Consider the following 27,900-nt stretch of genomic DNA (forward strand, 5'->3'; position numbering starts at 1 on the left):
GTGGAGAAAAGAGCTGCGATGGGCCCGGATCTAGAAAGAGACCATGACTCTGTCAAGGGAGGAGCAAGTATCCAATTTATTGAGAAATATTTCCTTAAATTACCGTTTTTACTTCTCCTTTACTGAAATACCTTTCTCCTTGCTAACCTGTTGAAACAATGCTGGCTGTGTTTAACATAATTGGAGATATCTTTGGCATTTTCTTCCCATAGTTTCATAACTTGTAGGATACTTTATATAAAATGCGTAGGCTTACAGAAAAATAGGAATATAGATTACTTATTAATCTCAAAATGTAGTAAACGACATAGCAAAAACTTTATCAAATCCATGTCCTACCCAAATGGGACAGACCTGTTGTACATAATCTGTGCAATTGCAGCATTTTTTAAAATAAGTCGGGGCTTCGACATTAATATGTTTACAAAAGGCGCCTCTTGTAGTATCAGTAATGTTAGACTATCTGATTATCGTTGCTTCTGAAATTTCCTTAGACGCATATTCACTACACAAATGTTATCAGCCATATAAAAGCAGTTACGGAAAAGGTGGCACAACAACCATGGTAAAAGGTGACATCCACAATTTCGTATGATCAGGAGTAGAGCAGAGCACTAATTTCTCTCTTTGCAACACACAAGTCTAGAACAAGAGCTTCATGCACATCCACACAAAAGCATCAGTCACAGCACGCTGCGCGTTCACACCACAGCAGTGGCATAGGCATTCCAAAGGAAGCAGCATCATTACTGTGAAGAGATAAGAGAATGTGTTTCTTCCCAGAGAGCCAGCCCACTCTTTAATTTTGGAGCAGAGTCTCAAAATTGCCCAGGCTGGGCTTGAACTCACTCTGTAGCTCAGATGGGCCTTGAACTTGTGATCCTCCTGCCTCAGCCTCTTGAGTAGCTGGGATTACAGGCCACTGCCACCGATTCCAGCCTCTAAGAAATTTTGCAGCTGTTCCTGGCACAGTTTCTGGGTGGGCTCTGGGGTGGGCGGATGGTCCTGACTTTTCGGAAACTGTTCCTCTTAAGGCTGGAGTTGGCGGTGAGGGAGTAGGAGCGACCGTGCATCATCCTGGTGTTCAAGCCATTGGCCATAGAGAAGGACTTAAGGTGGCTTCTTAAGGCAACAGGGAGGGGGAGCTTGTCTACCAGGTGCACAGGCGTGCAGGACACCACAGCACGGCAGCAGAGGTCTTGCAAACTCAGTACTTGGAAAGAGAAAAGAGAACTGCTTGCTTTATGTTTTCTATAACTAGGGATGGTTACAAGGGGGAGGAAGCCCCACATCTGATTGCCTCCCTCCAGGAAGCAGGATGGCTGTGTCACCAATGACTGCAGCAAACCCTGTTCTGCCTCCACCTCTGCCCATGTGCAGACCACAGAAAAATCTTATCATGAGCTTTCTTCCAAAGCTGTATAGGTTATTCCCTTCAAATATGTTTGATTTTTAAAATGAACATTTATTTGGTGCATACACACATGTGTGCAAGCACACACACACACACACACACACACACACACTCGCACATGTGTTATAACCCTACATGTAGAAATCAAAAGCCCTCCATGAAGGTTTTAGGGATCAAACTCAGGTTAAGAGGTTGACAACAAGTACCCTTACCCACTGACCCATCTCATAAACCTTAAATGCATTTGACTTCTGAGGATGGTCACTGAAGCCCTAAGATAAGTACTAGGAGGCAGACAATTATGCAGGAGGCTATAGAGCCAGTTTACATCTGATGGGGTAAAGGAGACTTAGACTGGTCCTAGCATACCCTTGCTCGGCCTCCAGAGACGGTCCATCCCATACCGAAGCAGCACGATCCTTGCCAGCTCCGTGAAAGACTCTGTAATGTTGAAGTTGCACAGAGGGCTAACCTCAAAGAAGGTCACACCCAGGCGCTCAGCATAGGCCTGGGCTTGCTCAGTGGGTACCTGCCGCTTGAATGCCAGGTGCAGCCGGTTTCCCACCAAGATTTTAGGAACCCCAGGGGCATGCTAGAGCATGAGAAAGGCAAGAAAAATGAGTTGAGTGGTGTGGCCCTACAAATTCATGTCCTCCCAAAACCTCAGAATGGTACTTTATTTGAAAATATGGTTTTGTGTAGGTAATAACTTAAGACTTACTGAATTGGAGGGGGGAATTATTCTAATGACTGGCATCTTCATTTGAATGAAGGCGAGGAGAGGACACAGAGGGGGCACAGGGAAATGCCACATAACAATCATGGCATAGGATGAAGTAACTGTCAAAGATAGCTACCACTACCAGAAGCTGGGGAAAGCAGGAAGAGTACTGTCCTGAAGCTTTTGGAAGAATACAGACCTACCAATTTCTGTCTTCCAGAACTTGAAGAAAATCGATGTTGTTTTAAAACACTCAATCGGTGGCCTTTTAGTAGGAAAGCCACAAGACCCTAATTAGCAAGCTTAATGCTCACCCACTAGGTCTCCACTAGTAGCTAGGCAAGCAGCAGTCCCATCTCTGCCCACCCACTATCCCACCAAATGGGAATGGGGCAAGCAGAGCCCAGTTTCCTGAGCCTTAACGGTCCTTTGGTCATGCTGCTGGGTCCATCCATGAGGTGAAGCATCCTCCCTATTGTTGAACCTCTGGCCAACAGCCACATGGATCAATCCCTGACCAATATCATGTATCATACCTCATCAATCTCCTTAATCCATCGATTAATGCCATCAAAGGACCATCGGTTGGCAATGTCATAGACCAGGATCACACCCTGGAGGAAAAGTCACAAAGGTCAGCACACAGAAGAACGTAAAAGCAAGCTTGGTCCAGAGACTTGGGGAGGCATAACTAACCAGCCATTATTTTTAAAAAAAAGACAACGTCTCATTGTACAGATGAGGCTGGCCTGGAACTCACTGAGATCCATCTGCCTTTGTCTCCCAAGTGCTGGGATTAATGTCTTGCACCACTATGCCTGGTCCCTAACTAATCATTTTACTTACTTCAACAAAAGCATGTAATTTTGATTTATCTGTTCTTCATAGGAGTTGTGTTATTATTTCCAATGATGTTTCATGCACTCACTGATAGTTGCTCAACTATCAAATTGAGCTGGAGGCTAGAACTCATCCACAAGCTGCTCTGGGGCATAGAATGTGGGGACATCTATGTTATATGCAGAGAAAGTCCATATCCCCATAGAGAAGACACATGGACATGCTTACACATATAAAAGAAGCTCAAGTACATATATGCACATGCATGCACACACACATGCAGGCACTCACGAGAATGCATGCCCCCAAACATGCTGAGAAAACATAAGCCACCAGGTTACAATGTATGATTACACACCCACATCAGTTTATATACATGCTTCATTGCCTCATCCTCGGATTAGCCATAAAGGAGATTGCTAAGTAAAAACTTGTAAAGTTATTCTTCAAAATCAACTTGCTCCCAGGCTTGGGATGCTGTTTACCTGTGCACCTCTGGAGTATGAGCGGAATATGGTACAAAATCTCCCCTGCCCGGAGGTGTCCCTGAAAAAGATGTTGGAGACTGTTGAGAGGGAATTGGTGTTTCTTCCTGATAACTACCTTCTCACTTTGGAGCCACAGCTACCTTTTACAGGTTTAGTATTGGTGGCCATCATCTTCCGGTCCAAGACAAAGCCACAAAGCAATCCTAAATTTTCTGGTGTGATCAATATATCCTTCTGGGCTCATTTCAATGTTGTTGTTTTTATAGCGCATGCATGTGTGCGTGCTTGTGTGTGTGTGTGTTCTACAAACATGTGTGCATGCATGTGTACATTTGTGTTCATATGTCTGTGTAAACATGCATAAGCCAGGATACATGCATGGAAGTTACAGAACAATTGGTGGGAGCTTTTCCTACTATCATGTGGGTTCTGAGGTTCAAATTTATGTCATCAGGCTTGGTGGCAACCACCATTACCCTACCCACTGAGCAATCTTGACTTGTTATTTGAGAAAGGGTATTACTCTGTAGTCTCAGCATCCTGAGCACTGACAGTAAAAGTGTATACCGCCATTCTGGACTTGTTCTGAGACAGGGTTTCTTTACGTTACTCAGCCTTGACTCAAACTTACAGTGATATTGCTTCCTCCTTCCAAGTGCTGAGATTATGGGCATGTGCTACCAAGTCTAGCTTTTTTTTTTTTAATACTTTGATTTTTTTTTAAAAAATTTATTTATTTATTTGTTTGTTTGTTTGTTTATATAAGTACAGTGTAGTTATCTTCATTTAGACACGCCAGAAGAGGGCATCAGATCTCATTACAGATGGTTGTGAACCACCATGTGGTTGCTGGGATTTGAACTCAGGACCTCTGGATGAGCAGCCAATGCTCCAAACCACTGAAACATTTCTTCAGCCCCATTGCTTTGTTATTTTTTTTTAACCTTTTGTTTTGTTATTTTCGAAACAGGGTTTCTCTGTAGAGCCCTGGATGTCCTGGAACTCTCTGCAGACCAACTTCAAACTCAGAAATCTACCTGCCTCTGCCTCCAAAGTGCTGGGAATAAAGACATGCACTACCACACCTGGCTCCCAAACCTAGCTTTAATATTTACTTACAAAAATATTTGTTTTTATTTATGTGTATCTATTTGTCTGTGTGAGTTTTTGGGTACTGTGTGCATGCCACAGAGGCCAAAAGAGGGTGTCCGGTTCTCTGGAACTGGAGTTACGGTCCCCTTGAGCCATGTGTGGTGCTCTTACACTAACCTACCTCTCCAGGCTCTATTATTTGAAAATCAAACTAGAGCCAGGAAGTGGTGGCATATGCCTTTAATCCCAGCACTCGGGAGGCAGAAGCAGGAGGATCTCTGAGTTAGAGGCCAGCCTGGTCTACAGGGTGAGTTCCAGGACAGCCAGAGCTACACAGAGAATCCCTATCTCAAAACAAAAATAAACAACAAACAAAATAAATATTTGTTTCAATGACAGGGAAGATCCGTCCTTGACGTCCAATTGCATCGTAAGCAGATCCTCCAGATATGCCCCTAAGTTGATCGACTCAAGGAACCGGCAGGACTTCTGCTCTGCAGATGACGACACATAGGAGTATACCAAGAAATTACCAGAGAAAAGGAAGTTTTTCAGAGTAGGCTCCTGGTATCATGGTGAGAACTCTCTGAAGAGGGTACACTGATTCTTCAATCTTTTTTTAAAGATATGTGGATACACAATCTGCACATAACCGTTAACTCTTGGGAATGAAGAGTTTCCTGTCCATGTATACCAGGTATGTCTTCACAATGCCCATGGAATGGATGTTGGTTAGTTGTACATGGTCTGTGGGTGGTGACTAACCCAACACTTGAGGGGAATGCTGCCTCTCAGGAAGGGTGTGAGCTGGAGGCACTGAGTTTTGCCAAAGACATGGACAGGACCATCTCACTGTTCTGGGAAGTAAAGTAACCAGAGAGTTCAGAACCAACCTCAACAGAATCCACGGGAAGTCATTAGAAAGTCTGTGGCAAGACAGTAAAATAGAGTTGTATCTGCTGACCTTGCATGATGCTGTTAATCATGTAGGCACATGAGAGCCCTGAACATAGCCACAGAGCTCTCTACAGACAGGGGAGGAGAAACAGGCTGGAGGCTGACAGAAGGTCTGGCCTTGGATGTCAGGAAACCAAAGAGGAAGGAAATATTGACTGCACAAGAGTCAGTGTGGACACAGCAACTGATACCCCCCTCCCCCGAGAGGCCTCAGGTCATACAGGGACTGGGTTTGGTTTTTGTTTGATTTTTTATGTGTATGGATGTTTTGCCTGCAATTATGTCTGTGCGCCACATGTGTGCAGCGCTCACTGAGGCCAGAAGAAGGCATCGGATTCTCTGGAACCCATGGTTGTAAGCCACCACATAGGTTCTGGGAATCAAACCCAGGTCTTTTGGAAGAGTAGCCACTGTTCCTAACCATTGGGATACCTCTCCAGCTTTGGGGATTGTTTTTGAGCATGGTCAGAGTTCCTGAGGCCTCTGGAGGAGTGCAGTAAAATGGGCCCAGCTTCCTGAAAAAAAAAAGTTAGCAGGAGCTGGAGACTAAGAAAGACCAATTCCACTGTGAAGTTAGGCCATGCACAGAGATATAGACTTAGCATCTTTGGGCAGAGTCAGTGGGCTGCAACCTCAGATATGTCTCCCCACAGGTCAAGGGGGCTCGGGAGGGAGAATGAGCCCCTAGTTCCTAGGCTTAGGGATGATGGCATAGTGCCTGTAGAAGCCAGAGCAGAGGAAGCTGTAGCCTAGGTGGTCAACAAGATCTCTGCCCTTGGCACTAGGGCACTCTGAGCACCATGTGGTACAGTCAGAACTAGGGGTGGGAGAACTGGGCTGTCCTGGTCTTTCTACTTCTTTCCCTAATCACAGCAGGTGAAGTATAACAGGAAGCAGGTGACAATGAGGTGTTTTCTACCAACAAAGGTTCTTTCTTGAACACAGCTTAGCCCTAGGTACACATCCCCTTGAACAATGGGATTCAGTGGACCCCAACAACTGCATCAACATTTTTTGAGGAAAGCCATCAACTCAAGCTGGCACTAAGGGCATGGCTCCAGGGCCAGGACTCGACATCCTGACTAGAATAGCCCCCAGCCCAACTCACCAAAGCTGCAGTTTCACCCTTCGGCCATCTAGCAGGATGGTGGTCGTCTTATGATCGATTCCTGCAAAAGGGTTGAGGACAACTTAGGTTTGGGGCTGGGTGTATTGCCCATAACAAAACTACGAAGCATGTGCAACTCTTGCATTGGAAGAGAAACAGGTTTCTCACTGCATAGCTCCAAGTTCACAAGCAGTCATGTGAGACCCTGAATATGTATTTCACCAGAAGATTCCCTTGGACACCAGATGACCCATCAGCAGATAATCAAGCACTGTGGCATCCACATTGGCTGCCATAAACTCAGTGTTTTCCAACTGGGTATGGGGGATGGGTACTGAGCCAGTGGGCCTAGCTGATCCCATGGTGCTGACCTGGACCTTCCCTGTTCAAGAACTCACAGAGCCATGTATGGCCTGGTAGCTGATGGATTTGCTGCAGCCATATCCAAGGGAACAAAGTTAAAATGGCAGCTCTGGCAGCAGGAATGTGTCCTCTGCTATCAAACTAGAAATGTGAAGGAAATGCAGTGTGAGAACACACAGGGAGATGCCAACTCTGAGTCTGTGGCACAGGAAGGTAGGGGGAACAGCCTTCAGCCAGGCGACCTCTATATGAGACATTATGGGCATTTTTCTAAACTTTCCTCTCTTTTCGAGGTTTGTGTGTGTGGGGGTGTGGTGTGTGTACAGGTCTATGTTTGTGCAGCATGTTAACCTCAAGTCACCTTATTTTAAGATTTTATTTTTTTAATTTGTGTGTGTGTACTAATGAGCTGGAGTCACAGGCAACTGTGAGCTGGCATGGAGGTGCTAGAAACCAAAACCATAAGAGCAACGAGGTGCTCTTAATGACTCAACCATTTCTTCAGCATTCATTTTATTGTTTAAAAATCTATTTAATTCATCCAGGTGTGGTGGTACATGTGTTTAATCCCAGCACTCAGGAGGCAGAAGTGGGTGATCTCTTTGAATTCCGGGCCAGCCTAGTCTACACAGCAAGTCCTAGGCAGGCAGGGATACATAGTAAGACCCTGTCTTGAAATCAAATTACTTGATTTATTATTATTATTATTATTACTATTGTTTTATTAATGTGTGTGTGTGTGTATGTGTGTAAGGGGGGAATAAGTGAGTGTTCTGTAGAGGTTGGAGGACAACATCCAGGAATCAATTCTCTACTCCCACCTTTGTATGAGTATGAAAGTTCAAACTCAGTTTGTCACTATCTCCACCTGTCAACTCCACAACCCCTAGTGCCAGGGTGACAGACAAGCCTCTGGATGCTGTGGGTAAGGGGCAGCATCTATACAAAAGTCAACATGCTTTCATGGCAAACTCTGCTCTAGCTGAGCCATTTCACCAGCCCCTCAAGTTTGTGTTTTATTTTTATTACATGCATGGTCAAGAACGCACGCCACAGCACTTATGCATGCATGTGCATTCAGAAGACAACCCCTCCTCTTGGTTTGTGGGTCCCAGGGATCAAAGTCAAGGGCCTACATTTTACCTGCTGTCCCGTATCACTAGGCCCCTCAAGCTTTTATTTTATTTGCTTTTGTCTTTGTTTCTTGAGACAGGGTTTGTTTGTGATCCTTGGCTGTCCTGGAACTTGCTCTGTGGACCAAGCTGGCCTTGAACTCAGAGATCCATCTGCGTCTGCCTCCCAAATGCTGAGGTTAAGAGAATGCACCTCAATTGCAGACTACAGACCTTTCCACTTTAAGAAACATTCTGGTTATTTTTAAAAGATTTTTAAAAATTTTATGTGTATGTGTGTTTTGCTTGTGCACCACATGCATGCAGTACCCATGGAAGCCAGAAGAGGGCATCAGATCCCTGGGAACTCAAGTTCCAGATGGTAGTGAACCTGCGTGAGTGAGGGAATTGAGCCCAGCCAGGTCCTCTGGAAAAGCAGTCAGTTCTCTTATTCCATACACTGTATGTGGTCCTCAGACACACCAGAATAGGGCATCAGATCCCATTACAGATGGTTGTGAGCCAGCATGTGGTTGCTGGGATTTGAACTCAGGACCTCTGGAAGAGCAATCAGTGCTCTTAACCGCTGAGCTATTTCTCCAATTCAAGCAGCCAGTTCTCTTAACTGCCCCAGAAACATTCTGTTTTTGAGTCATTGTTTTTTGAGACAGGGTCTAATGTTGCCCTGGCTAAACTCAAACTCAAAATATAGTCAGGGGTGATCTTGAACTCCCAAACCTCCTGCTTCTATCTCCCAACTGCTGGGCTTCTGTCATGCTTGAATTGAGAAGCTTTCTTGAACTGTGTATCTGTTTTCTCCTTCTGGAATATCATCAAGAAGATGTTAAACACTGTGAACTTGTCCAATAATTTTCTTTTCTTATTTTTCATTTCTTTCTCCCCCTTTCTTGTTCTCAGTCTTTTTCAAAATCTCAGTTTTATCATCTATCTTTTTTTTTGAGATAGTTTTCAATCCAGTTACTGTGTTTTCACTTTCCAATATCTGTCTTTTTTTTTTTATTATTATTATTGAATTGGTCCTTTCTGAGGTTCTGTTCTGGCATGAGCCAGTCATCCTGCAAACAATGTTGGACATGAGAGAAAAGCCAGAAACCTAAGAGTTCTGGTGAAAGGCTGACCAGAGGGACAGAGCTCTTATTACACAGTCTATGTGCCACCATCACTGACAACATCCACCCAGTTGAGAGGTCCTGGGCCAGCTTCTTCCCTAAGGTGGGATACAGAAAACATGAGAGACAGCTCTACACACAGGCTTGGAGTTGTCTGGAAAATCCTGATAGTCCTCGGATACAGCCACTCCTGGAATAAGGCCTGACCTGATTGGCAGATACATGATGTCGGAATATCTTCTTCTGCTTAAACTACTTCAGAGTTAACCTTTCTGTTAAACAAAACATGTTTAGGGCACAATGCCTGGATGGAGGAAAGGAAAGAGGAAGATATGGGGAGAGAGAAGGGGAGGAGCATGGGGAGGAGGGAACAGGAGGAAACCCCTAAGGTGGGGAAGCCACTGAAGATACACTCGAAGATTCCTTACATAAAGTCCACTGACCTCCACATACCCTGTAAGGGAAAATAAACAAGAATTTAGAGTAAAATCTAGGGAGCCAGAAGATGGCTCAGCATTTCAGAAGTGCCTGTTGTAACTCTGGCTCCAAGGTATCCAATAATCTCTTTTGTTTCTGGCTTTTTGTTTGTTTGCTTGCTTGTTCTGTGGTTTTGTTTTGAGCCTGGGTAGTTCTGGATGGCATAGAACTTGCAGACCAGGTTGACCTTGGACTCACAGAGATCCCCCCACTCTGACTCCTGAGTGCAGTGATTAAAGGCATGTGCTACCCCAGCTGGCCTCTGACACCCTCTTCTGGTCTCGGTGGGCACCCACATGTGTGTACATATCCACACACAAATACATAAATAAAATTTAAAAAGAAAAATCTACTACTATAACAAAAACCATTTAACTCAGACTTGCATCATTAGGGTGATTTGCCTGAACAACCTACTCCCAAATGACCAGCTCTCAAAGGGCAGGAAACAGCGGGCTTGACCCTGGAGCTCTGAGGACTAGGGGCAGCTTTCCCAGCATCTGTGCTCTGGTGAGGAAAGGCTTGTCCCTCTGGACCCTTCACTTCCTTTAAGGCAGTGAGTGATTCAATCTTTCTTCAGTCACTCTGGACGTTCTCTGTTCTTCCCACCTTCCCAGCAGCCAGGACAGGGCCGGGTAGAATGCTTCCTCAGACTGTGGTTATTCATAACAAAACACCACAATGTTGCCTCTAAACAACTGAAACCTGTTTCTCACAACTCTGGAGAAGGGAGTACTGTTAGCATTCTGTCTAAGCTCCACCCCACAGTTTCCTGGTGGAGCTTAGACAGTCAGGTATGCTTGACACTATAAAAGGGCTGCCTGTCCCCTCCTCATTCTCTTGTTCTCTCTTGCCTTCCTGCCCCAGTCTCTCCCCATTCCATTTCCCCCTCTCTCCATGTGCTCATGGCCTGCCTCTACTCCTCTCCCCTCCTCTCCCCTCCCCTCCTCTCCTCTCCTCTCCTCTCTTCTCCTCCTCTCCTCTCCTCTCCTCTCTTTCTCTCCTCTCCTCTCCTCCTCCCCTCCTCTCCTCTCCTCTCCTCCTCTCCTCTCCTCTCCTCTCTTCCTCTCCTCTCCTCTCTTCCTCTCCTCTCCTCCTCTCCTCTCCTCCTCTCCTCTCCTCCTCTCCTCTCTTCCTCTCCTCTCCTCTCCTCCTCTCCTCTCCTCTCCTCTCCTCCTCTCCTCTCCTCTCCTCTCCTCTTCTCTCCTCTCCTCTCCTCTCTTCCTCTCCTCTCCTCTCTTCCTCTCCTCTCCTCTCATTTTCTCTCCACCTTCTCCTGGGTTCAGTTTTCCTGGCTGGAAGTTCAGCCATGTCTTCTCAGCATCTCATGTCCCACTTAATAAAGGTGGCCTTTGGTGGTCCCCATATACCATTCCATGTTCAACCATGTCTCTCCCAGGCTGCTTCTGGGGCATCTGTTATCCCCTGTGCTCTGATTGGTTTTCACTCATTGCCTCTGTGGGCTTGTCACCACATCCATGACTCTGAAAGCACTTAAAAGTTAATGTCACCTAACTTTTTCTTGGGCTAGAAAGTGCTATGAAAGGCCAAATCATTAAGGATGAGTCACGACTTTTACTTTGAGCAAAGAAGGTGCCCTTTTAATGTTTACCTCACCAATTTTGTCATGCATGCCTTCTGGCATGCTTTTTAAACTTTATAGAAACTGTTTTTCTTAAAAATAAAAGAAAAAGGAAAGTAAAAATCAACATCAGACTGTCTGCACTAACACCTGAAGTGAAGTGGTCTCTGCATTTGGTATCAGCCTTGGTTAACAGACCTAACTCTTCAGAGTCGATCACAATGAGAGTTTCACAAAAAAGAGCACAAACCAATAATTGTTGCCATCTCAAGCTAACCAAAAGGCCAAAGGCCATTAACCAAGGCCAAGGAGGGAAGCCGTGGCACCAAATGGGGGCTGCTCAGGTGCTACTATCTGTAATGAAGTCTCCTCTGGCCCTTTCCTGATGCTCTATCACACTGTAGACCTGTGCCCTGTGGAGTCTGTGGGATCTGGGAACATTCTGTCAGAAATCCACAGTCACATGCAGGGAAGAGACAGAGGAAACCCAGGCTTCACCTGTTCACTTTCTACTGCCTAATCATCCATCACCCGAGTTAATCACATTTGTATTCTGGACTTCTAGGGTCAGAGACCTGGCCCCTGAGGGAGCCTGAAATCCCTTTGCATAGGACACACCCACCTCTTTCAGGATCCCAGACGCTTTGATGAGGTCTTTGCCTTGCTGTGGTGCTATGCCTGCTTAGAACCTGGTGCAAGGGTCTGTGGCCCATCCCAGCACCTCCACAGAGTCTGGATCTTAGGCCTGGGAGAAGCTACCAGTCCTCTTAAATATTATGTCTGTCTGTCTGCCTCTTCGCCCCTCATCAAAGATAAATATTTAATATAGCCATATGGCTACATAGCATACAAACACAGAAGACAAAGACTCACACCGCTAGATTTAAGTTCACCAACATAAGAATCTTCCGTAAGCTTAGTTTCTGGCATATTTTGCTTTATCCTCTCCACTTCTTCCTTGATATCAGTTCCTCATTTGTTGTCTTTACCATTTCCTTTCCTTTGTTACCGGTTGATGCACAAGATGCTAACATTTCTGACACTGATGCTGTCAACATTAGCATAAACAAATAAGACTCAGATGTGTTGAAAGTGACTGATGTACTCGCCTCTCAGAACTTGACTCAGTGGGTGAAGGTGCTTGCCTGCTGTACTTGATCCCTAGGGCACCACTGGTGAAAGGAGAGAACCGTCTCCTGCAAGTTTTTCTCTTACCTCCACAGGTGTGACATGGCACGAAAGAGTGTGTGTCTGTGTGTGTCTGCAGTCTGCGTACATATATAATAAATACTGAAAATGTGATTAAAATAAAGGGAGCTTCTAAAACAAAGCTTGTCAGGGTGTTCACTGAGTGAGTCAGAATAACAAGGTTATTAAGAGAAAGATGTTAACCTTAAAAGAAAAAACCTCTCTCTCTCTCTCTCTCTCTCTCTCTCTTTCTCTCTCACACACACACACACAAACACACACACACACACACACACACACACACACACACATACAAACACCAGACTGTTCTCTACACATTTAGATGAGTAAGTGATTTAGGAATCTATTTTGACTCCTCCGCCAGCTGCTTCCTTCTATTTCTGGAAGTGAGCTGCCAGGAATGTACCCTTCATATAAGAAGATCACTTATGGTGAAAATATTGATTAAATGTAATTTATAACATGTTTATTTTTGAGCACCTTACCTTTTTCTTAATGGTCTTGGAGACAGGGTTTCTCTGTGTAGCCCTGACTGTCCTGGAACTCGGTCTGTAGACCAAGCTGGCTTCGAACTTACAGAGATCTGTCTGCCTGTGCCTCCTCATAACCCTGAGTGCTGGTATTAAAATACGAGCCTCATTGGAACCTAGCTCAGAAGATGTAAAGGAGGCTTTGGTGGCTGTGACTACACTTACTCCAAGGATAGCAAGTCACTTTTCTGTTCTATGAGACAGATTAGGAAGGCCTGAACAGGGAATCACCTCCCCATTAACCTAGAGGATGCGGGAATCCCGACTGTAAAGAATCCTGATGTCTGGGCACTGAACTTCAAAAAGATCCTGAGATTGCAAGTATTCTGGATTGTCCTTGAGCTGTTTGTATTTTGATGCTAATTCACTGCACTGTGAAGTAGTGCCTAATCAGATGATTTCATTAGAACCTTCTTCCCATTTTAATTTGTAAAATAAAGGCAAGAGCTGGTGATTGGGCAAGGAAAGGGAAGGTGGAGCTAGAGGGTTAGAGAGAGGTGAAGAAGGCTTCCTGAGGCTAAATTGGTGGAAGAAGAAAGATGGAGCTGAAACACCTGGCCTGGAGAAACTGAAAGTTATAAGGGATCTCATAGCTGGGGAATAGAGTAGTGTAGTGTAGATCTGCCCAATCTAGGCGCACAGCTTGTATTCATATTAACTGAGTTGTGTTTTCATTGAACGGGCTTATTTGGGTTAGAGAGGTTACTACAAGGAAGGTCAGGTGACTGCAAGTATAAGGGCATGTCTCTGTCTTGCCTTTACCCTCGAAGATAACTAGAAAGCATGAAGGAACTGGGCTCCCATAGAGCACACGGGAGCAGTTGTCCTGGTGTTTGTGAGCTGCTGATCCTAATGGGCTAAGAGCTGTGTGAGCCAGAGAACAAACATCAACATGAAGCCTAGGGAGAGTTAACCTCTCAGGAGAGGGTGTCTACAAGGCACAGAGCACCCCCTTCTCTGGTACTCTGCTGGCCCCTTAGATACCCTAGTTCAGTGCACATCCTGAATCTCTGTGCTGAGATGGACATCCTGTGGCCACAATTCCCTAGAACTAAGACCAGGCGTGGCTAAGTTATCCTGCACAGTTGACCAATTGTCTGCCACTGTCAAAAATGCTTAAGGAAATAAACTTGGAGGAAGATTGGCTTTGTCTCACTGTTTCCTCTGTTTCAGTCCAGAGTCAGCCAACTCCTGAGCTTTGGCCCAGAAGTGAGACAACAAACAGAGCTGCTCACCTCAAGGCACCGGAGAAGAGGAGAAGAGAAGGGGCCCAGGAGAATGTGGAGTCTCCAGGGCATGTTTCCTTGTATCTACTCTCTTCAACCAGGTCCCACAGTCTCTACCACCTCCTAATAATGCCATCACGTTATGAACCCATCAAGGGGCTAATCAATCCATTGATGATGTCCAGCCCTTCATAATCCAGTGACCTCCCCAAAGCCCACCAGCTGGAAAACAAGCCTTTCTCACATGACCTTTATAGAGCATTTTACAACTAAACCCTAACAAGGATTTGAGCTCAGTCTTGTCCAACACCTTAGTCAGCTAGGAACCAGTTCCTAGAGTTGGTTGCTTATGAGGACCTCAGTTGCCTCAGACTCTAGGCCTGGTTTTCTTCCATGGTCTACCACAACCAGACTGGGTAAAAGGCTTCTTTATAACCATTTTTCCACTAGGCCCTGAGCTCACACATCAAGTACCTTCATTTCTATCAGCTGTCTTCTCAGGGAGATGCTCTGAGGCTTGGCCATATGGGAGACCAGACTGCAAGGCTCCACCCTTAACTCCAGTTCCTTGTATATTTTCACAAGTGTCTATCTAAACAAGCAGAGCTGACCAGGCACTGGAGCAGGGTAGAGTCCCCGAAGCTGCTTCTAGCCATACAGCGATTTCCTGGAAGTGAACATATAATGAGTGTGGATATTAACATGGCAGTGCACATCTGTAACCACAGCCACCAGGAGGCTGAAGCAGAAGCATCTTGAATTTGAGGTTAGACTGGTCTGTATGATGAGACAATGTTACTTCCCACAGACCAACCACTGGGCCTTCTGTACATTTCCTTGCACATCCACCCTATTACCTCTTTGTATGGTCTCCCTGCCACAAAGTAATATTATAGGAGATACAATTTTTAACATTCTTGTAAGAAACTGATACAACTTGTAGTTCTAAAATATACTTTCTTTTGTTTTTTTTTTGTTTTTGTTTTTTGTTTTTGTTTTTGTTTTTTTTTTTGACACAGGGTTTCTCCATGTAGCCCAGGCTGTCCTGGAACTCACTCTGTAGGACCAGGCTGGCCTCCAATGCAGAGCCTGCCTCAGCCTCCCGAGTGCTGATATTAAAAGTGTGTGCTGCCTCTGCTCAGTTTAAAATATACTTTCTTATAGTCTGGGTAATATTTCAATTTTTCAAGGCAATGGTAACTGTATAATGTGATTAAAATACGTATTAATATGTATACATGTGATTGTGTACCTGCACATATTTTATTTTTAAAGGTTTATGTCTTATATATTTAATGTATGTATGAGTACTTTGTCTGCATGTATGCTTGACAACCATCAGATCCTATTATATGGATGGTTGTAAGCCACTATGAGGTTGTTGGGACTTGAACTCAGGACCTCTAGAAGAGCATAACATCCAGTGTTCTTAATTGGTGAACCACCTCTCCAGCTCCTCTCTATATAATTTGAATTTCTTCTAATGTAGTGAAGAATGGTGAATGGGTAAAAATGTCCATTATTAGAAATAAAAGGCTATTAGAGATAGTAGATTTTTAAAAATTACTTTCATGTGGGGCTGGAGAAATAGTTCAATGCTTAAGAGCCTTGGATGCTCTTGCAGAGGACTTGGTTCCAGTTCCTAGCACCCACTTAGTGGCTAGAAAATAACTATAACTCTAATTCAAAAGGTCTGACACCCATTTCTAATCTCCGTGGTCACCTGATACACATAGCGTACAGATATATGTACAGGCAAAACACCCACTCACGTAAGATAAATAAATCTTTTTTAAACGTTACTTACACATCTATCTTTCTTCTTTGCAATCTAGGAAATGTTACTGGGAAGACTGTATAAAGGCAGTAACAACAGATGACTGTGACAAAGCCCCTGTGTCCCTTGCAAGCTCATCTGGCTGGGGTAGCTCAGTCACCATCTGACCAGAAGAACCTAGCAGGAACACTCCAGTGGTGAGGGCCCTAAGCATGAGGCATACTCTGGGGGAGGGTCTGGAGGGAGAAAATCCCTTGATAAAGCCCTAGTAAACAGAGACCAACGTGGGCATGAGGTCCCAGTATTAAGAGAAGAAGAGGCCTTTGGGGGATCCATGTTTTCAGTTATGCTCTCATGAGAAGAGTAACACCAGGCTGAGGGTGTAACTCAGTTGGGAAAGTACTTCTTCCAGCATGCACAAAGCTCTGAGTGATGCTCAGCATAAATCAGGAATGGTTATATGCCTTATGATCCCAGCACTCAGGAGTGTAGACAGGAGTATTGAAGTTCAGGGTTCTCAAGTCACCTTTAATCCCAACACTCAGGTAGCAGAAGTCAGCCTTGTCTGCATAGAGTTCTAAGCCAGTCCTACCTACATAGTATGACTTTTCTCTTAAAAGAAAAAAGTTCAAGATCACCCTTGGCTACATAGCAAGTTCTTGACCTGCCTTGCAAAACTCTGTCTTTTAAAATGGGAACAATACTCATTTTCAGGGTATTTCCACATGGGAATGTTACCACTGTAAACTTCCTGTTTTTCTGGATTCCCAGAATGTAACCTTATGTGGAAATGGAAAATAGGGTCTTTTCAGATGTAGTTAAGGTAAGGCCATGATGAATTAATGTGGGCCCTAAATTCAGTGCCTGATACGCTTAGGAGGGCAGGAGATGTAGAGATCTGAGGAAGCATATGACAACACAGGCAGAGAGCCAGCGTGCCTCGTGCCAAAGAACCAAGGATTAACGACACTAAGAAGTAGGTGGTAAGGAAGAAGGGTCCTCCCCTCAGGCTAAGGGAGCAGGGCTATCTGACGCCTTGATTCCTGGTTCTGCTTTTAGCTCTAGGAGAGAACCATCACAGTATTTTAAGGCCTCATTAATATCACCTGTCACAGCAGCTGAGGAACCCTTCCTCCACTGGTAGCACGTGAAACACCCACCTCCCCCTGAACTTGTTCAGCAGCCTCAGGCTCCAGGGAAGATATCACAGGCTAAGGACAACAAAAACACTCCTTTGCAGGTGCCTCCCACATCAGCCATTTGGCCCCCACATGTAGTGTTATGGTATTAATTTCTGCACCATGCTGAACAGACTCTACCCAAATTCTACAGTCAGCGATCTCCCCAACACACACAGCGTTCTGACTGGAAGCAACCAATTTCATCTACAGTTAGATATTATTAGTCTAGAGAGAACTGTGTACTAATTATAGTAGTCAATAAATATTTTCCTGTTAAGATAACAACCTTTTGTGTTAATAATTAAAAGTCTACATGTCAAGGCCAATTACTGCTTAATATGGATATTTATGAGTCTTTCTAAGCCTGCTTTTTTATTTTTAATTAAGCCAATCAAACCAATCCTATCATAAGCTATAATATAAATAACACACTGTTAATTCCAATGTCATGTTTGGAGAAGGGTGATTAACCAGTAACTGCAAGAGGTTGGAATACACAATCCATACAATGTAGTAAACATTTGAGACCCATTTACCTCAGGCCCAAAGCATTTGTGAGGGCCTATGTAATTCTTTACCAATAACATTATAGGATTCTTCCTAAGACATGACCATCAGCATCTAGTACTAGATAAACCCTGCTGAGACCACAGCACTCCAGACTTTGGCCTGACACTCTAACATTAACACACTAACACACTAAAGGAACATCTCTCTGAGTCCCTGATCATGAACGTGTACTGCCATCACCTCTCAGCTGAGGCTAGTAACAGAAATTCGATGGTTTCCATGTTAGTAAAGGGTTTGGGACTCAACTGTGACCTGCTGGAGGTCTGAATTCTAGAAAACTACATTAAGAGTTTAAAATCAGTACTCTGTGGTTAAGAGCACTGGTTGTAGCCTGGCAGTGGTGGCCGGTACCGGTTCTTCCAGCACTTGGGAGGCAGAGGCAGGCAAATCTATTGAGTTTGAGGCCAGCCTAGTCTACATAGTGAGTTCCAGGACAGTGAAGGTTTCAAAAAGCAAACCCTATCTCAGTAAACAAAACAAAACAAAAACCACTGCAGAGGATCTGGGTTTAATTCCCAGCCACCCATATGGCAACTCACAACCATCTGTAATTCTAGATTCAGGGGACTCAGTGCCCACTTCTGGCCTCAGCAAGCACTTGTGGTATACAGACATACATTTGATGTCAAACACCCTTACCCATTGAGCCATCTAGACAGCCCCAAAGTCCAAGTTCTTATTTCGTGGATGTAAAATGTCTAAGATACCATGAGATCGCCACAGTTTTGGTCATGTTCAAACAGTGGTTCTTTGTGTAGATTGTTCCAGCATATAGAAGGAAAAGCTATACTCGAAGAAGGCTGTTCACTTAGAAGAAAGCAATGCTAATGATGCCTATAGTCATGCAATGGCTGCACGCTCACAGAAAGTCTTAACTCAAGTTCAGTTACTCTCCCAAGACATTTTGTAAGGTACACATAATGGTGTCCTGACTTGGTGTCGATTTTTCAATGAAGTTTTAACTGTGGGGATGAAGGGAGTTTAAGATCTACACCAGCCATGGTGGCACATGCCATTAATCCTAAAACTTAGGGGACAGAGGCAAGTAGATCTCTATAAGTTCAGGGCCAGCCTGGTGCTCACAGTGAGTTCCAGTTACATAGTGGAATTCTGTCTCAATCTAAAACAGCAGCAACAACTAACCCCCTGCAAGAGTTTAATATCACAGAAAGCAAATCCAGTTAAGGAAAAAAAAAGCATACAACCAAATTCATTCATAAAAAAAATAATTTTGTAGTCTGGTAAGATGGTTTGGTGAACGAAGGCACTTGTCACCAAGCCTAATGCCTCAGATTCCATCCCTGGAGTCCATATGGTAGAAGGGACAGGACCAACTCCCATAAATTGTCAATGTCCTTAACGTACATAGCATGACATACATGATAAATAAAATGTCAATAAACTGTCATGCTGTGGATAAACAAAGCCCAAACCATCCAAATTACCCAAAGATCATACACATAGTTCCATCCTTATGACTCTCTGTAAATGTCAACAAAACTTTTTAAAAATTACTTAGTGGGTGGGTGAGATGGTTTGTTTACTTACGAGTACTTGTTCTCCCAGAGGCCACAGTTTTGGTTCCCAGCACCCACATGGTGGCTAACAGTCCACCATAACTCCAGTTTCAGGAGATCCAAAGCCCTTGTGATCTCTGGGCACTGCATGAATGTGGTACACAGATATACATACAGGCGAAACACCCATATACATCTTTTTTAAAAGAAGAGAAACCTTTTGTCCACTCCACAGGAGTCAACAGTATACCTGGTACTAGACACATTGCTGCTTACAAAACAAAGGGAAATGCTCCACTCTATCAACCTCATTGTCCACCATCTTGGAGACAGTGTAGGCCAGGTGGAGATGAGATGATGCAATGCCAATGCCTGGAGATGGTTTCCTGGATTCTCTGCCGCCTCCAAGTGATAAAGAAAAGGCTGGCGGTGAAGCCCAAAGCTCATCGAAAATTCTAAAAAGCCTTAAAAGTGTGAAATCAAAACTGAGACTGGACTGAGACAACACAAAACATGAAGACATTCCTGTGATCTGTGCTTTCATGCCATAAACATTGATTTTTAATCTGAGGCTAGCCTTGAACTTCTGATCTTCCTGCCTCTACCACCTGAGCGACAGGAAGATAAGTGGTATCAGTATGACTAGCATATGTAGTGTTGAGGATTGAACCCACGACTTCATGCCTGTTAGGCTAGCATTCTATCTACACAGTCAGTCCACATACCAAATCTATATAAGCTCTTTGGACATTTATTTCGAGGCTGGAGTGATGGCTCAGATAAAGGCTTCAAAGCCTGAGTTCCATTGCTAGGATTCACATAGTGGAAGGAGAGGACTTCTGAAAGTTGTCCAATACATCTGAGATGTAGCACACAGAGAGGGGGGCGGGGCGCTATGTTTGATCACTGCCTAACACCCATGAGGCCCTGTGTTCAAAACCAGTACCACAGAAAAGGTGCAAAATGCAGCTTTACTGTTTTCAAACACACAGAAGCATTTCTGAACGTTTAAAAAAAAAGCGTTTAAAAAATTCATTGTGTGCTGTCTGTAACTCAGTAGGAAACCTGCCTCTCTTTAGGGAGCTTTTCCAGAGGGCATCGGCTCAGGTTAGAACTCTTGAGTTCACACTGGGAGGCAATGACTTTATACAACACGTTTTAAGTCTTGAAGAGGTTGCCATGGGAAACCAGCAGGGTAGCTTTTTAAGTGAGCAAATGTAAGGTTGCAGGCAGAACAGAGAGATAGGGAAACACACAGGTCTGGGAGAAACATTTGTCTGGAGCACAAAGAAAGGGGAAAAGATTACAATTAAGTCAGTGAATATAGGTGCCCACCCTCACCTACTTGTCTCAAAGAGAGAGAACTTTCTTGAACATTACCTCTTAGAGATAGACGGCTAAGGGTGGTGGGGGTCGAGCACAGCCTCCCGAGCCAGTCTGCCCACCCACATCCTAGCTCTTATGCAACCTTAAGGGAGTTTATTCACCCTCTGATAATATAACTTTGTCTTCTGAGATGGGTCTTGCACACTTTCAATTCACAGAAGTTATTATTACACAGAAATGCTTCCGTGGGCTGCGTTTTGCCTCTTTTCTGTGGTCTGGTATTGAACACAGGCTCTAGGCAGTGCTCAAGCATGCATGGAGATTTTCCTGAGGAAAAGGAGCTGGGGACGTAGCCAGGAAGGGAAGTAGTCAGAAAACATGACATGCCTGGTTGCCTGAAAACATTTGGGAAGCAACAGATGCAATATCTGGGGTCTGTTTAATCTACTACTACCCTTCCTCACCACTAACAAAATTCACAAAATGCAGAAAAGCCCTCAGAAGGTCACAAGCTAGTTTGTATGGGAAGTGTCACCAGCAAAGAAGATATCAGTGGTAGAATGGGTATGAGAAGAGATATGGTGTGGATACTGGCCCTCTTCAACTTCATGCCTGCTTGAAAAAATAAGTAAAAAGAACATTTTAGACGGGCCAAACTGCAGACATGTTTGCTGGACAGGAGTGAGAACCTTGGGTGGGGGACCAGTGCAGGAGAAAAATCACCATAGTCACCCCAGGAATGGAAGATAGCTTCCCCCAGGAAACAGACACCATAGTAAGGGTCCTCACAGGCTGAAGGACAAAGAATAGTAAAATGTCCAAGATGACACATGGGAAGGTTTATCTACACATGGTTAGGATAAAGAGAACACGCATCTCACAGGAATCCCTCAGCAAGACAGGAAAAGATGGCATGACTGATACATGCTCAGGGGGAGACAAATCAACTGCTGTGGTCTGAATGAATGTCCACAGCGACCTACATGCTTACGGTTTGCTCTTAGGGTGACAGTTTGGAAAATGGTGGAACCTTTGAGAGGACTGGTGTGAAGCTCTAGGTTACAGTGGGACCCCAGCCCTCTCTTTGCTGTCTGAAGAGATAAAGGGCATTCCTCCTTCCCATGTTCACATCATGATGTACTTTCTGTCTTGCACCAGGCCCCAAAACATATGGCCATGTGATCATGAGTAAAACCTCCAACGTTGTGAGCTAAACATGCCTTTTTTCCTTCCTAAAGTGAATACCTCAGATATTTGTTAAAGACACCCAAAGCTAGCTAACATACAGACCAAGTGCTCACACCCAAAGGGTAATGCCAAGCATGCCTGTTAAAGATGAAGCACCAAGAAAGAGAGACATCTTTCCATCTGCATAGTTAACTGTCAAAAAGGTAAAAAACGGGGCTGGAGAGATGGCTCAGCAGTTAAGAGCACTGACTGCTCTTCCAGAGGTCCTGAATTCAAATCCTATCAACCACATGGTGGCTCATAACCGTCTGTAATAGGATTTGATTCCCTCTTCTGGTGCGTCTAAAGACAGCTACAGTGTACTTACATATAATAAATAAATAAAAATAAATAAATAAATAAGTTTTAAAAAAAGGTAAAAAATGGATGTTGATTCTTGGGTTTTCTTGTTTTTGTTCATTTGTTTTGTCGGCTTAACACAAGTTTGAGTCATTTGAGAAGAGAGAACATCAACTGAAAGAATACCTCCATTAGATGAGCCTGTAGGTATGACTGTGGGGACATTCTCTTTATTGATGATTGATGTGGAAGGGCCCGGCCCACTGTGGGTAGTGCCATCCTTGGGCAGGTGTCCTCTGTATATATAGAAATCAAACTGAACAAGTAGTCAACAGCCTCCCTCCATGGCGTCTGCCTTCATTCCTGCCCTGACTCCCCTTCGTGATGGACTGTAAGCTGTAAAATGAAATAAAACCCTTCTCAAATTGTTTTTGTTCATGACAGTTATCACAGGGATAGAAAAACAAACCATACCATATTCCAATTGGAAGACAGCTGTCAGTATCAAAGGCAGAACAACAGATTTTTTAGAGCAGAACATAGTCACTGTTTGGCAATAGGAAGACACTTGTTATACAGGACTCCGTTCTAACCACGAGACACTGGTAATTTGAATTATGTTAAAATTAGAGTCTCCTGTTTGTCCAAAACCACTACTAAAAGACTGACAAGCTGATGCACAGAGGAGAGTTACTATGTGCAAGTTACTAACACAAAGACTCACAGACAGAATACATTTTTAAACATGCCTACCAACACTAAAGCCAATCAAACTACAAGAAAAAGGCAAAGACTTGAATGTTTTATTAAAGAAGAAATTTAAAAATAAAAACGTGTTTAATATCATTGGTCATCAGATAAATTAAAAATCCTAAACCAAAGTTCTAATTTTTTGTTTGTTTGTTTTTTGGGGCCTGATCTCACATAGTCCACGCTGCCCTTGAACTTGCTACGTATCCAAGGATAGTATTGAACTCTTTATCCCCTGCTTCAACCTGTTCTTTCAAATGCTGAGATAACTGATACATGCTACTACATCTAGTTTTTAAAAAGAGATTAATCTTTTTATGTGTTTGGGTATTTTGTCTGCATACACACACATATACATACATACATACATACATACATACTCACACTATATGCCTGCCTGGTGACACAGATCCCCTGGACCTAGAGTCACAGACAGTTGTCTTTTGTCATATGAGTGCTGGGAATTCAACCCAGGACATCTAGAGGAGTAGCTAGTGCTCCTAACCACTGAGCCATCTCTTCAGTCCCTTGCTTTGTTTTTTTAAATATGGTATTAAGGAGCAAGTTTATATTAAGAAAGTACTCTGCCAAATGAGTAACATCTCCAGCCCTTCCAAAATAAATAATAAGAGGGGCTCAAAAGATGGCTCAGCATTTAATAGCCCATGATGCTCTTTCAAAGATCCTGGGTTTGGTTCCCAGCACCTACATGTAGCTCACAACCTTCCATAATTCCATTCCAGGGGATCCAACATCCTCTTCTGATATCTATGGGCACCTGGCATGTAAGTGGAGTACCTACATACAAGAAGAAAAAATTTAAATTAAAAAAATCTAAAACACTAAACAAATGGGAATAGTTAAAATGTAAAAGGAAAGTGATAAGTGTTGGTGAGACTACCAGCCACCACAGCTTTTGTAACTTACAGGTAGAAATGTAAATTACAAAGTATTTAGGAGTATGTACCAAAGTTAAATGTGTGTGTTACTTTGTTAAATGTAATGTTACTTTGTGTATGTGTGCTTATGAGAACTGGGCCCACAGCTACACACATGGTAAGCACATTCTGTATGACGAGGCTACACACTCAGCCCTGTACATACAGTGTATACACGTCTCAAACTCAGCACTGGTAACAGAAATGAAAAAGACATGTATTATGTGTTGGAAGTCACACAAATTCCCATCACCAAGAGGATCAGCAAGCATAAGGCCATCAGCAAGAATAGTATAGCCACACGAGGGACTGACAGACACTGAGAACAAACAGCCATGGCCACATATACAGAGCTCAAACCTCACATTCATAAAGGAGCGGGAGAGGTACTCAGACAGCATACACTGTGTGATTCTCTTTTGTAGATTCAGGCAACAGTGATCCATTCTGTCAAAATCCAAGACTGTGGTTATGCTGAGGGTACGCTGTGACTAGAAGAGGGAACATGGGCATCAGGAGCCTGGCAGTGTCATATCTTAATCTGGATTCTGGTGACATGACATGCTAAGTTTGTGGAAACCCACTGAACTATGTAATAACACAATGTGCACCATTCTATACGTATATTTCACCTCAAAAGTTAAGAGGAAAGGAAACATGACAAAGGACCCAAGGACCAAAAATGTCTACTCTGACCACTTTGACAACACAGCAAGTTAACAGAACATTAAGTCGGTAAAGTATGAATTCAAAGAGGTCATTTTGGAGCATTCTTTTTCTTTTCTGTTTTTAAAAAACATTTTATTTATTTTATCTGCATTGGTGCTTTGTCTGCATGTGTGTCTGTGTGAGAGTGTCAAATCTTGGAGTTACAGTTGTGAGCTGCCATGTGGCTGCTGGGAATTGAACTCAGACCCTCTGGAAGAGCAGTGTTCTCAAGCACAGAGCCATCTCTGCTCCTGTAAACCCCCCCCCCAGTTTTTCCTTTTTAAGACTCATTTATTTTTACTTTCTGTTTATGAGTGATTTGTCTGCATGCATGCATGTGCATCATGTACATGTATGATGTTTACAGAGGCCAGAAGAAGGCATCAGATCCCTTGGAACTAAAGTCATAGGCAGTTGTGAGTTCCAGCACTAAGTGGATGTGGGAAGTTGAGCTCAGGTCCTCTGGAAGAGAGTGAGTGCTCTTAACTGAACCATCTCTCTAGCACCTCAAGGAGACTTTCAATGAAATGTAAAAACTGAATTAAAAAAAACAGCCAAAAATTGAAATAACATCATTCCTGAATTAACAACTACAGAAACAGTTGTAAACAATGTACTAAAATCAAAATGCTCAACAAAGAAAGACATTCATAGAAAGCCAGATGATAGAGACCAAAAACAAAACAAACAAACAAACAAACAAAAAGACTAAAGCAAGTAGAAAGAGGTGAATGTTTATGGAAAATACACCATGATGTCCAGCATAAATGTGTAGGGTAGAACAGCAGACCTCTTGTCAATGTGCACATTGAAGCCCCACGATGTGTGAATGTTAGGGTTTGGCAAGGAGCGTTTAAGATTGCAACGGAATGGAAGGAGGTACTGTCCCAGATTGTTGATGTGACAAAAAATGATCACTGTGTCCTCTGAAGTGGAAAAAAAAAAAAGAAAAAAGAAGGCTGGAGAGTTGGTACTGGAAAGAAGGGACCTGAGAAAGATCCAGCGTCTCTGAAGATGAAGAAAGGAGCCAAGAATCCTGCAGTGCAGGGAGGTTCTGAAAGTTGTCCACGTAGAAACGGTGTCCGACTTACACTAAATTGTGTAGAGAATAAACTTCTGCTGTTTCAAGCCAGTTTGTAGTCATTTTTTTGTATCAGCAAATGAAAAATTAACACAGAAGCAATGGGAGATATTTTATGGACATGAAGCAAATTCCTCTGAAACCAAGAAAGTATTTTTTTATCTAGGAATTCAGAATACATATCTTTTTTTTTTTTTTGAGTCATGGCCTGATTAAGTAAGGTAAGGCAAAGAAAAACCATCTTCAAAAAAATTCCTAAAGAAAAGACAAATCACCCATCTAGAAAACCAGTTGACACGAGTTTTCACCATGGCAGCATCAGATACCAGAAAGATGGTGAATACATTACCAGCTATTGAGGGGAAAAGCAGTATAGTCTAAGAACACTGAGAGCAGCCAAAAACAGATGCATTTTCAGAGCAAGCAACTCGAGAAAGTTTTTGAGTTGAAAGGTGGAGCAGTATTGTAAGGAACTCAGGTGTAGCTCTAGTTAAACGAGTTAGCCAGTGCTGAATTCATTTTAATACTGCAGGAGTACGGAGCGCTGATATAATAATATCTATGAAACAAAATCGAGTGTTATGAACCTCTGCAGTATGGAGACTGCGTAGTGGGCTACAAAACCCGGAGATGGACGAAGAGAGTGGAGCGTGAAGCTGTGAACACCTCACCCTCTACTGCCAGAGCACCAAGAAAGACTCTCTCCTTACAATGAAATAATGACACAAGCTTCTTAATGTTTGTCTCTCCCCCACTTGTTTATATTCCTGCACTTTATCTCCCTTCCCTAGTTTCCCCCTTCCCATTCTGTTTTGTTGTTTTTCCAAGAAAGGCTGGTCTCAGACTCTTGCCAATTTTCTCCCCTCTGCTCCTTGAATGCCAGGATTACAGGTGTGAGACGCTATGCCTGGCCCTCTCTTAAAGGCCACAACCACGACATCAGTTCCCCAGAACCTCTTAGACCATGTTCATAACAGAATACAAAGGAAAGCAGTAGGAGCGCAGAAGGTCTTGCTCAAGCCGACCAGTTGTAAGTCTGCCCACACGTCATCAACATCTTTCTCTCTGCCCCCATCAGTCATCTACCGTGGGACTCATGTCCCATTTGGGGACTTGTCAGACGTTTTACTCCTTTGCCTCTGCTGAAGCCTGGGCTTCACTGAGTACCAGGACCTGAAGACAGGGCTGTGTACGCGCCCCTGCTCTTGCGGAAATGCTGTCCAACAGAGCTATGCGCTAAAGGAAAGGTCTAAATCTGTGCAGTCCAGGCTGACATTCCTTGTGACATTGCCAGGGACCTGGAGATGCAGGGAGCAGTCTGCAAGCCCAGAGAACAGAGGGTGGCAGGGCTCAGGGCAGGGTCTCTATTAGAAAGGTGGGTTGAAACCCCCCACAATGACACCATAGGCAGTCACAGAAGTCTGTGCAGTCACAGTCTGGGGGATGGATCACTATGTGACTATTCTTAGCTGTTCTGCTCAGATTCTGTCACTCTGTCTCCTTCCTCTGGGGTACAAGGTCTCAAACCTTAAGCTTCTAGGACACACACTGGTCACTGCCCTGGAGCCCGAGACTCTCTGGTCTCACTTATGTCCAGTCTTCTGGACTCCAGCCTCTTAGTTGGTTCCTTCCTAGCCGACTCTACAGGGTCACTTAGACCTCTCCTCCTCCTGGAAGTCCTGTTCATTAGGACACAGAGCTTGGTGCTTGGAATCAAAGTCTAATCTTGCTACGCTCTGCTTGCAGTCCCACGCACCAAAAGGTCATAGCCTCGGGAGACTGTTGTCTCCTCTGCTCCGTGGTCCGCTGCCCCTCGGCCCACGCCTCCCGTAATCCCACGCACTTCTCCCAAACACGTCGCTCGCACCTGAGATCTCCCTCGACGCCCACCCTGAGCTGCTTTGCGGACTCCACCCACAGAGCGCAGTCTTCCCCAGCATGCGGGACCTATCCCTGCCCAGCCGCTCCGGGGACTAGACCCACGCTGGAGAGGCCGCTGGCACCGACACCCCAGCGCTGCGCCTCCGGGTGCTACGGCCGCGCTCACCCGCCGGGTGGCCGTAAGGAGACTCGGCTGCTCCGTCCTGCAAGCTGGCCAGGATCTCTCCCTTGCCCACGTCGCTGTCGCCCACCAACAGGAACTTAAGTAGAAAATCGTAGGCCCGCACCGGGCTGCCCAGGGAACTCATCATGCCGGCCCAGTCACCCCACCCATGCCGGCCCCAGGTTGCACGCAGGCGGCGGAGGGTCCCCCAGCGCCGCGGGCCCCTCGAACG

General features: G+C 44.3%; 1 protein-coding gene across 1 annotated transcript; it reads right to left on the bottom strand.

Annotated features, from left to right (window-relative positions):
- Positions 1-106: 106 nt before the first annotated feature.
- Positions 107-27,900, bottom strand: RAB40B (RAB40B, member RAS oncogene family). Its single transcript, XM_080923826.1, has 6 exons — positions 27,672-27,900; positions 6,621-6,681; positions 3,461-3,521; positions 2,672-2,749; positions 1,784-2,006; positions 107-1,213 (listed from the first exon to the last, which is right to left on the bottom strand). The coding sequence occupies exons 1-6, from the start codon at positions 27,814-27,816 to the stop codon at positions 942-944; spliced, it is 840 nt and encodes a 279-aa protein (XP_080779952.1). The 5' UTR covers positions 27,817-27,900; the 3' UTR covers positions 107-941.

Source organism: Micromys minutus (assembly GCF_963924665.1).
Source record: "Micromys minutus genome assembly, chromosome: 10".
Classification (NCBI taxonomy): domain Eukaryota; kingdom Metazoa; phylum Chordata; class Mammalia; order Rodentia; family Muridae; genus Micromys; species Micromys minutus.

What these genes read in the sequence shown, in the direction of transcription:
- RAB40B (XM_080923826.1), bottom strand. Translation starts at nt 27,816, where the DNA reads ATGATGAGTTCCCTGGGCAGCCCGGTGCGGGCCTACGATTTTCTACTT. An exon ending in TCCTTACGGCCACCCGGCGG is followed by an intron (nt 6,682 to 27,671) that starts GTGAGCGCGGCC and finishes ACCCTTTTGCAG; the next exon opens with GAATCGATCATAAGACGACC. An exon ending in TCTCTGGAGGCCGAGCAAGG is followed by an intron (nt 1,214 to 1,783) that starts GTATGCTAGGAC and finishes TCTCTTTCCAAG; the next exon opens with TACTGAGTTTGCAAGACCTC.